This window comes from Engystomops pustulosus, chromosome 2, assembly GCF_040894005.1.
Source record: "Engystomops pustulosus chromosome 2, aEngPut4.maternal, whole genome shotgun sequence".
NCBI lineage: Eukaryota > Metazoa > Chordata > Amphibia > Anura > Leptodactylidae > Engystomops > Engystomops pustulosus.
In genome coordinates this window covers 107,811,593-107,823,646 of record NC_092412.1, presented here as the reverse complement: position 1 = coordinate 107,823,646, position 12,054 = coordinate 107,811,593, and the positions used below count along the sequence as shown (strand labels likewise).

The window sequence follows — 12,054 nt, the reverse complement described above, 5'->3', positions numbered from 1 at the left end:
CCAAACTGCATTGTCCTAGGCAAAATATGACTCTTATATTGCAAAAAAAAAAAAGTCAAGCTCACCAGTATTTCAGGGGCAATTTTTGTGGAGGTATGTGCTGTAGATCCCTCCTCAGACCGGTGTAAGCAGTACAAGAAAATAGAAGACCCATCACCAAAACACTCCAGTTATTTAAAAAGTTTTGTCTTCAGATTTTATTACACCATAAAAATTCACAATTGATCTATGAAATATCCAGCACAGTTACAGTATACAGATAACATCATATCAACTACGCGTCTCATGTATTTATCTTGGCTTAAAGGAAATCTAGCACTTAAAAATATTGTAGTAGGCCAAGCACAATCACATTTAGCAGTGTGCAAGCTGCTTTATCCATAAAACGATGGGAATTCTGAAAAAAAATCTTTTTCTAATTTATGCAAAATGGCCCCGGACGCTCCTGTGCACAGAAAACCCAGCACTCTTCATCTAATAATTTGTTCCTGCTAATTTTATATACTGCCCCCTCTCTCAGTATCAGCAGTTTCCAAGAGCCAGTGATAACACCCAGCTGTTGTGAACGTTCACATATGTGCAATCGGCTGCACCCCTCTCCTACAGTGCTAGCCCATATGCCTTTTGTGGGAGGGAAGGCATTAGGTTAGCTGACCTTGCATGAGCAGGTGTCCCCGATACCCGGGTGATGTGACCCGTCTTTCAGGAATGTTTGCGCATGCATGGTCAGCTACCTCAATATGCAGCCTCCTTTGGCTACGAGTGCAAATGCCAGTGGTAGGGAGGGCATTGAGGGAGCCAAGCTGGGTGATGTCACTGGGAGAGAGAGATTCTGAGAGATGGGGCAGGATATAAAATTAGCAAGAGGCATGAATAAATTATTAGAATAAAACTCTGGTTGCCCTGTGTGACATCCATCCCTGCATTAGTGTGCATACTGCTAAATGTGAGTGTGCTTGGTTTACTACATGGTTTTCTAAGTAGTAGATTCCCTTTAATATAACTCTTCACTGCTCATTTCCACATGACTTTGGAGAATATTTTTCTTAAAGGTAAATGGGTAAGATTTCCCATAAAAATTGGGAATACTGGAAATGATATTTTATAACCAACCTGATGGGGGCTAACAGTTAAGTTGAGTAAAATATGGTGAATTTGTCTTTCTAAGTGATTGGTGCTGAGCTGCAATACTAATCCCCACCATACAATGTAAAATCCTAGAATTTGATACCTGTCATTTACATAAAATTTTCCTGAGGAAGTAAACCAACTCCCTTTGACACCATGAGAATTCACCCTAATAAAATTCAAAGTAAACCTATAATTCTGCAGTGTCAGGATTCTGAATTCCCATGCTAAGCCTACAATTAATGATAACAAGTGCCATTTTTAACTCTTTGATTACAGTGCTCAGACAGACTTGACTGTCATTTTCCTATCTAAGCATTTAAGGTTTAGTTTCAGGTAAAGAGCGTGGGTATAGTATTCAGGTTAAAACACTTGATTTCATACAGTCATAAAGTACTCTAAGGTTATTTTTTCCTTGCATTTGCCCTTTATCGGTTTGGTAGCCTGAAGCTTTGCAAATCCTAGCTGATCCTATGTTCTACCCTTCAGCTATGCTGTTGGAAATGGATTCAACAGGGATACCATTACATCACAAGAGCTGCTATTAACTCAACACTCAGAAGATGAGCAGACTACTTTCTACTTTATTTAACATTCAATAAAAGTGTGAAGATGACAAGAAGATCCTAGCAAGCCCATTCCATATTATCACCAATTTAATAGGTTGGAATAGGTTGCAATTGTTTTTTTAGTAACCTGTATCAAAAATAAAAAAATATACATACTGTATTTTTTGGAATAGATAACACACCATACTATAATCCTCTAAAATAGGAAAAAAATATTTTTCACAATTAAGAAATACTGGGGGTCAATTCACGTTTTCCCGACGTGTTACCCGAATATTTCCGATTTGCGACGATTTTCCCTGAATTGCCCCGGGATTTTGGCGCACGCGATGGGATTGTGGCGCATCGGCGCTGGCATGCACGCGACGGAAATTGGGGGGCGTGGCAGAAATAAACCCCGACAGATTCGGAAAAACTGCTTCACTAGGAATAGGCTGGTGAACTTCAGTGCATTCCGGCGGGCTTCGGGGAATTTCAGCGCAGCAGCGCCACCTGGTGGATGTCGGAGGAACTACCTTAGTGAATCCCGGCCGTATGCGAATCCACCGCAGTGAACACGCCACTGGATCGCGAATGGACCGGGTAAGTAAATCTGCCCCACTGTGTTTAACATAAGCACACTCAAAGCTCTACGACATCATTCACACACACATATACCTGCTATATATACTCACTCAGGTATGCTACAAATATTCACTCATATGAGCACACTCAACTGCTATACACACAACACAAACACACTATATATATATATATATATATATATATATATATATATATATATATATACATGCATATATTACAGTAAATTTCCCTATATAGGTCATCAATATCACTAGCCACTGGTAGAGTTTATTGGGAGATCTTCCAAGACCCTAGCCCCAATAAAGAAAACAAATCTTCCTCTATTCACTGTATTCATAATGTTCATTAAGTTCTATGTAGCCTGGTAAGAAGCAGTCAAAGTGATTATAAACCTTTTCTGTCCATTCTTATGGGGCCCCAGCTTTTTAGTGATAACTTCAAGAACAGGAAGTTTCAGTGCCATGGGTTTAGAAATAAGACTCAATGAACTTAAAATAAAAAGGACTAAACCATGACTTCCACTTTGACCCCATAGGTAGCTGCACCTGATACTGGTAAAAAATTTTTATATTATTGTAAGTTAAAGGGATACTTAGGGAATATGAATGTCTGACACAAAAACCCATAAAACCTAAATAAATGAATACAACAAAACTCTATCTCATTAATCCCAAAATGAAGCTTAAATAGTTTATGCAAAATTGTATGGGCTTTCTAAAGTAGGCAGAGTTATATCCAAGATGGCCACTACAGCATACTACAACTCCCATGATTTCTCAGTAACAACTACTCCTTCTGAGGTTCTTCTCCCTGTGATGATATAACAGACTGTCTCTGTTCAGATGTGTGTATAACTGCCATCAATGCACATTGCCCCACTGAGAGGGAGTCTCAACACAATACTGTAAGTACTGGATGTGTCCCATACTACATTGGTGACCCATGTGCCAGGGTGTGATACACTCCCCAATATCAGTATGACCTGCCATGTGCTGATTGCCTCCATGTACATCATCATCCAGTCCTCCCATGTAAAAATCATCTCGCCTCCACACCATAAAGTTCCATGTTAAAAAACACACTCTCCTCTGTTTAAAGAATCTATTGGGTCTTTGGCACAGCTTCTTTCTTCCACAAACAAGCCAACATCTGGCTATTGTTTGTGCTGTAGAAAACTTAAAGGGGTATTCCCATCTGGACATTTAAATTAAATTTAATTCATTTGCCATATGTAAACATTTCTTCAATTGGATGTTATTCAAAAAAAATATTCCTGTGTGAAGATAATTTCTCATAAACGTCGCCATGGTGTCCCTTAGAAATGAGATAGCTTCCTCGGATACGACCACCTCACATTTTGGCAGTGGTGGCCAGATATGCGCTATTGAGTCCTGCCTCACCACCTGGATTCAGTAATCATTACCACAGGATGGCTGTGGGACATGGAGTAACTCCCAGACATTTCATATACAAAAACTTTTAGTTTCTATGTGCAATCCCTCCAGCAGAGGTGGCCGTCTCTAGGGACACAGTCTTGTTTCTAAGGGACCATATCACTACATTTATGAGAAATTTTTTTAATGACATCTAATTAAAGTAATGTTTATATATGGCAGATTAATGAATCTGGATGTGAATGCCCAGACAAGAATACCCCTTTAATGTAGCTGAGCTACCATAGTATGTATTTCCTGTTTATGGAAGGAAGCGGATGTGTTTTTGAAATCCAAGATAACCCTTTTAGATCCACCAAGAGGCAAGTTAAAAATATTAACCTGCCCATCATACTGTGCAACATATAATCCTTCAACATAGTCCCATGAAAATGGCTTCCTTTCATCCTCCTTACATGCAGTCCCATGTAAATCCACCCCTCCTGTCCCTCCAGCCTCCTTACATGCAGTTTCATATAAAAAAAAGTCCCAACCTCCGAACATTTTTTTGGTATGGGGAGCAAAATTTTTAAATGACAACTATTTACATATTAGCTTATAAAGACCCATTTGAATATTAATTCCTTGAATGCCCCTTTAAGGTATAATATATAGTTTAAGGTATGCCATAGGCTACAGATAGATCACACTCTGATAACTCCAGAGAATTATTCTTCTATACCTCCTGTGACATATTTGTTAATGGAGACAGGATCATTTTTTATTTTGATAACAGTTAACAACAGCTAGGAACTGTCAAAAAGGCTCCCATGCGTGACACATTTCTCTTTCATATTGTGACAGCTCTATTAACATGTCTCATCACCAAGGCTACACCTTACCCAATCCTTAATAAGATGGCAATCAGAATATTTTAGAATTGCCCATCATTGATATGTTTGTTGTGAAATCATAAAAACTGAAGAATTCTTCCTATTGCAACAAGTAATAGTCCACTTGAGTATCACACAATGAGCTGCAAATGATTTACAGTACTATATATTTATAATCAACAGTAGATGTCATCTGCCAGCATACCTATGCAAATAATCGTTAAAATTCCTGGTAATATTGCGTAGCTAGAAATTTGGTATAGTAAATATCAAAAAATATATATGACTTATTTAGACAAACACAGAGCTATATAAAAATATGGACACAAAACAACAAAATTAAGAACAAAGGTAAAAGTTATAGGTATTAGTAATCAATTATGTATGGATTAATAATTTTATAAATAATGTAACATGGACAGTACACATATTGGGTCTAAAATTAAATCATAATCCATAAATAATACAAAACAAATAGCACAATAAGGGCTTAGTCACACAAATGAAATGGGGACCATTATCCGGCTTCATATAGGAAAGATATACTATATTTTGCAGTGTTTCACCGTACCAGCACTTCTCTATGGAGAGGGGAGGGGTGAGAAGCTGACGTGTGCTCGCCCAGTCGTCTGAGTGTACCCTAAGAAAGAAGGTCACCCAACCAGCAGTCATGGTACTAGTAACATTACAGTTACATAAATGCATGAAATAATGAACAGATGAAGAGAACAGAACTGCCTGACTTTTACATAAGTTGTGCACTCAAAATAGTTTTTCTCTTTTTAATGTCTATGTTTTTTTAACTTTTTCTATGTCGTTTTTTCTGGATTGATTATAAAGATTCTGAAATTGGTATAATTACCCCCCTGTGCTCTTCTCCATTTATAAACTGAAATACAGTATAGTTTTGACTTCTAAATAAAAAAAATAAAATAAAAATTACTGAGCCCAACGGCGTGGGTGCAGGCAATAACCCAAGTCATGGAGTTAGTATCAGGTTTGGCATATAAGGTAGCTCACACAATTTGGCAATGAAGGAATATATTGATTTATTAAATGTTAATCTTGGCACTGCGGCAGTAATTGCTCTATAATCTTTTTGCTCAGTGAAATATTTTGTCTGATATCTTGCAGAGAGATTATTAAGGTTATTTGTTTCAAGTCTAATGGTATTTTCTGTAAAATGTGGCCGATTACAAAGAAAACGCTGTCTGCTTAAAGGAAATCTACCATCAAAATCAAGCATGATAAACCATACTCATAGATCCAAGCACCATGGCAATCTTCTTATATCTTTGGATATCTTGTCTACCTGATTGAGCAGATCTCATTGGATCAACATCTAAGCAATGACCGCATCAAGAAGTGGTTAGATCCCCATATGGGGCCTCCCTTTAATAATTAATACCAATAGAATGACCCAATTCTACCATGAAAAATCCCTATCAACTCGTACTAATAATACCAATGTAAGCATACAGAATCAAAAATTAAATAGGATCATAATACCAATTCCATAAAAATACATCAATCTTTATTTATGAATACCAAGGCAATCAATAAACATTAAAACATATAAATCTAAAAACCACAAGAACAGAACGTGTGGTGGTGGTCAATTCATCAAATGTATACAGGCATATTATAAGTACAAAAACTCAATGGTACTAATGACACCGGTACACAGTGTCAAACCTCCTTGCCAAAGCAACGATTAACCCTAACGCAGGGTTTTTTCGCTCATTTCTCGCTCTCCACCTTCAAAAACCCATAACTTTTTCATTTTTACATGTACAAACCTGTGTGAGGGCTTATTTTGTGCGTAACAAATTTTTACTTTCCCGTAATGTTATTTATTTTAACATGCCGTGTACTGCGAAGCTGAAAAAAAATTCCAAATGTGGAAAAATTGTTCTTGTGGGCTCAGTTTTTACGACTTTCACTCTTCGCTCCAAATAACATACCTACTTTATTTTTTGGTTCGGTCCGATCGCGGTGATACCAAATTTATATAGGTTTTATTGTGTTTTAATACTGTTTCAAAAATTAAACAAATGTGTGCAAAAAAGAAAAAGAAAAAAAGAAATTTTTTTTTTCTGAAGCTAATAACTTTTTCATACTTTGGCGCACGGAGCTGTGTCAGGTGTCATTTTTTGCGAAATGAGCCGACGTTTGCATTGCTACCATTTTGAGGTCTGTGCAATATTTTGATCATTTTTTATTCCATTTTTTATTTGATGTAAAAATGTGTAAAAGTCGCATTTCGGACGTTTGGGCGCCATTTCCCGTCTCGGAGGTCACCGCCCGCTGTAACCGTTTTTATATTTTGATAGATTGGGCATTTTGGGACGTGGCGATACCTAATATGTCTGTGATTTTTACTGTTTATTATGTTTTATATCAGTTCTAGCAAAAGGGGAGTGATTTGAGTTTTTAATATTTTATTAATTTTTTTTATTTTTTAAACTTTTTTTTTATTTTATTTTTTTAGATTGTTATGGCGAGCTTACCCATATTGCGATCATTGCCCAGGATAGCAGCAACCCCGACGCGTGTTTCGGCTGATAGAACACCCCCAGAAAAAGGCTGTTCTATCAGCCGAAACGCGCGTCGGGGTTGCTGCTATCCTGGGCAACTAACAATCTATGTGCATTGATTTTTAGATTACCAAATTTATTATCTTTTATGCTTCCCATTATGATTGTTTCTATACCTGCATTTGGCCACTGATGCTCTTACATATTAGTTACCTAGGTGTATGGATCGGTTGCCTGTGATGCAACTCTTGCTTGTGTCCCCCCTCATAGTGGGTTCACTTTTAAACCATTTTTAAACCCAATAAAATTTACAATCTTTTACTACTGATCACGTTTTTCTGCTGTTCATGTTGGTTTTTTCACCCCTCCTCTTTGAGGGTTGAAAGATAGGTACTGATACTTTTTGATCCTGTATACTTACATTGATCTGCATTGATACAGACAAAATTGATCTGCAGCTGGGACAGATCAATGCTGGGACAGCATTTACATGTTTGATCATCTATATTTTCTAACAAATAAAGTAAAAGTTAAGTTTTATACATTAATAAGGTCTATTCCACACTTTTGGGGCTTTGTGCATATGTAACTTAAAGTTGAGAGAGATTGTCTTTTGAAAGTACATATTGGATCCATTTAGATTTAAAAAGGAAAAAGAATCTTTATAGTTTAAGGATCACATATTTGTGCTAGTTCAAAAAAGCTGAATACTTTGGAGCTTGATAAATCTGTGCACTTTATACATATAAGTATATTAAAAACACATTTTCTTTTAACATTCAGAAGCTGTTGCTTTCTCGCTGTTTAAAAGGATTGTTAAGTGCCCTCTCCCCATATGGTGCAGAGTGATGGGAGTAAGCATGGGAGTTCCACACTTGTGAAGCATAGTGGTAGTCATACTTTTATTAGTACGTTTCTAGCATATTGCACCTAATCCTCTATTCAGAGGAGACAAATGCTTCTCTTCTAAGTACCGCATGTGTCTGCTACTCGGCAAGGCAATGGACATTCGTAGTTCATTTCTTAGCAGCACAGAAAGTAGCCTGGAGGGAAATTGTTCTGACTGCTGACTGCAAGTGAACGCAGTTGTTTTTCACTGCTCAAGTGATCAACAATTCTAGAAGTCTTAACTGCAAACTGGAAACCAGCATCTTTTGGAAACTGCGGATCACAGAGAAATTATTATGCATAAATTATAGCCAAGAGCAAAAATGCTTTCTCTACTTTGGAAATACTACAAACTGCATAGCTACCTTTTTAATTCCAAAAAGTTCCATTTAACATCAGAATATATTCCTACTCCGAGAAGGGCCAACCATAGCCTTGTGCATTGAATGTGGTTGTGTCCTGTGACACCCCCCCCCCCCCCGTGAATCTAAGCTGGTCACCTTTCTTTGAGTCCAATCCATTAGATGAAGATACAATTGAATATAGTAGCAAAGTCTGCGCTACTACATTGGATACATAGTAGCGTTACTGAGTGTCATCTGCAGTTCAGATATTGTAGGCTAAACATTGAATGTAATTTTCCATAAAAGTAGCATAGCTACTGTTCAGATAGGCTTATCATACTTTTCCTGAATAATGTAATTGTCAAACATGAAGCAAATGGGCAACAAATCAAAATCTGTAACAGGGTCAATACCTATCATGTACAATAAATAATACTGGCTAATGTGTGCCTACTACCATATACTGCCAGCAGCATTTCCCCTATATACATCTGAGTTATCATGAAGAACTAAATTTTTTTCCCTCGGTTTTACTTTTCAGAGATGGAGATAGATGTAGACATTTTGTTAAATGATTTTAGTGATTTCCAGGATTTCGCCACAATTGCTATACAAAGAAGTGAATAAGATTTCATAAAACTAGAATTTGGCTTTGATATACAAACATGCTACAAAACTGAATATCCTTTTCATATCACTCTATCTTCCAAGTCACAGAAAGTATCTACTGTATGTTCAAACTGTCCAGATCTGTTTACCATTGGGACAAACATGGTCCTCAGCTCCTACTATTCATGTGTGATGTAAACCTGCGTGGCATGTAACGTGTGGAATGTATTGCGGTCTTGTTAACCTGTACAGTCCTCAAACTGTTTGTTTGCAACTAAGGAACTAGCAACATGTAAGAGGCCTTTTGTAGTGTATGTATGTAACTGTAAGTTACACCTGTCAATGTGTGTAACAACTGCCAAAACACCTTGTACAACACAATTACCCCCCAGGGGAACAATAAAGTACTAGTACTATCATATTGTATCGTAAAGGCTATTTCTACAAATATACAATGTTAGGACATTTTATCCCTAGGAATCAGTGTGAAATCTCTAACAAGGAGTAGCTATTTGCATCCATGTTCTTAAAAAGAAAGGAAAGAAGACAATTTAAAAAAAAAAGACAGCAGACTTCATTGTATTTTCTTTACATGCAAAGCAAGCGGTGATTGTAATTGTTTTGTCACGAGCTATTGCTTGTCTACAATTTGTGTGCATTCTACACCATACAACCACTATTGATTGCTTCATTTCAAATGGAAGCTCTAATTGCAATACACTTCTGCATCATTTGACATTCATTTACAATACAGTAAGTTCATAATGAGCATTGCATTGTGCCTTCTATGCCAATACCACCTAGGATGGTATGACTGGCAGGAAGTAGGAATTAATGATAAAAGCTCTGCTGATGATTGCAATTTACACAAAATAAGGCTTTATAGAGCAGTTTCATTTAGTAAAATGGCATAAATCAGTGGATTTCTCTTTGCAACGGTGGTTTATCAAAGTGGCAAATGTATTTATGTTGGAGAACACATCAGTAAAATAAAATCTATTATAGATTATATGGCTAACACATCCAAGTCAAAATCATATATATAGTTTATGATGCAGATTTGATGCATTTATTCAGAAGTGAATATCCCTTTAAGTTACTTAAAAAAATTCCATTAAAAAGTACTGCAACAAAAACAGGGCTATAGCTTCTGGGGTTAGGGGGCATACAGCCAGGCCAATTTATCATGTCTTGTATGCCAAATTTCTAGTGAAGAAGACATGAACATAATCCAAACATTTTGATTTATACCATGTTTGCGCCAAAAAAATGTGACATTTTGCCATTTCAAGACAGGCTACTGACTGGCACAATAGACCTACTGATATTCCCTACTTAATTATTTTGTTCCATCTCATGCCAGCGGGGAAAATGATATTGCAGGTCCATTGTTCGCATATTGCCGCTGAAATATTCAGTTTATTGCAATTACCGGGCTGCAAATAAGTATTTCATTGATCCTATATTAAAGCGGAATAATTAAAAAACAATTTGGTCATTTATTCCTCAACATATGTAACAACATTGAGACTGCACTGGAGTCACATTTTTACCAGAATAATTTGCTGAGACTTCTATGCGAACATAAATGTCTAGGAAGGATCTTGAGATAGCTCATTAGACTTGACATCATGACATGTTTCTCATGTAGCACCTTGATAATCAAACACCTTGGTAATCAAACTGTTGAACCAGCTAACACTATTTTTCAGTAAGTTGCAGGATTGCCTTCTAATTACTGATAGATTTCAGCTGGCGTCATGGCTTTCCATGGCTTTTTGCACATTTCTGTCTTCATGTGATCAATCATTTTTCATTAATACACATACATTTTTTATGTTCATCTATGGTCTGATTTGGCATTGTGAATTGATGGGTTTTTACCAACATCTGTCAGAATTTTATATTAATAGCCCCTATTGCATGAAAATGTCTTCAATACTTATTGGACCTTCTGTCAAAACTACAGGCTTTCAGTGTTCGTAACTAGAGAAGAGAATACCTGATGTTCACGTTTGTCCATTGCAACCTGGAAATATTGGTGTTTTGGTGGCCGAACAGCCAATGTGGGGAGAGACCTGGCCAAAGCTAGGGTCATCAATTTGCCGGATTGGCTGTTCAGCCTCCAATCCAGCAATGTGCCCAGTTTGCATGGCCAACCTCAAATGTCGGATTCACTCATCTCTAGTCCTCAAATATTACTGAACATTGTATATCAGAGAAACAAATTTTGATTTTTTTTTTTTAATGGAGTTAAGCTAAACACACTGAGGGAAAAATATCATTAGGCGGCTCCTTATGACAGTTCTATGTCTGTCTTTGGAGTTCCGCTGTCATCAGATTCATTAAAGTGGCTTTGGCCCTTGATAAATCTACTGAAAGTCTCAAAAACCAGGCATACATTTTCACAAAAACTTGCTCCTAAGCAGAAAGTCACAAATCATGAGTTCAGTCTAATTGTAAAGTTTATACAAATAATGAATTTTGTGCAAGCAGGGTCTATGCAAAACAAAACTATGCCAAAACAATGCCAAACATAGGCACTTCTAAAATTTCCAAAAGTTTATTGGAAGGCATAAACATTAAGCAAACAAGAACACAAACTCCCCCGTTCACCGAAAAAAAATGTAATAGTGTGCAGATTTTAGTGGGGCCACCAAGAGACCAATAAAACAGTTATTGGCTTGATTCCAAGTGATTAAAATGATGTCATGTGTGTAAATATGTAGCTCCATTATACAGAATCTCATGTACTTTGTCTTTACATTACAGGCTTTCAGAGCAGAAATAGCACCGATAAAAAATAATGTAAATCAAGTGAATGATCTTGCACACCAGTTCAAAGCAACAGATATCCAGTTATCTCCTTATAATGTCAGCCGCCTAGAAGAGCTAAACACAAGGTGGAAGCTTCTACAGGTAAAGATTTTTTGTGTATGGGGATCCAATGTGTATTGATTTTTTTGTTGTGGTTGAACATTTTTCTTAATGGTGTTTTCATTGGTTATCTGACCTTTTCATGGGCTTGGATAATACATTTATCCTTCTACAGTTGCTAATCATTCATGGAAGCCATAAGCATATACTGGAACAAAAGGAGAATTGGTTTAAATGTGTAGAACATATTA

The 12,054-nt window shown here is 36.8% G+C and overlaps 1 protein-coding gene across 15 annotated transcripts in view; it reads left to right on the top strand.

Annotated features, from left to right (window-relative positions):
- Nucleotides 1-12,054, top strand: part of DMD (dystrophin) — a 1,566,296-nt gene that overhangs the window by 1,254,820 nt on the left and 299,422 nt on the right. For all 15 annotated transcript variants that reach the window (XR_011853162.1, XR_011853161.1, XM_072135922.1 and 12 more), the window contains one exon: nucleotides 11,699-11,845. Coding sequence is in view for 13 of the 15 variants with exons in the window: in XM_072135922.1 (XP_071992023.1) it covers nucleotides 11,699-11,845 (147 nt within the window). In the remaining 2 variants the exon portion in view is untranslated. The remainder of the gene's footprint in view (nucleotides 1-11,698; nucleotides 11,846-12,054) is intronic.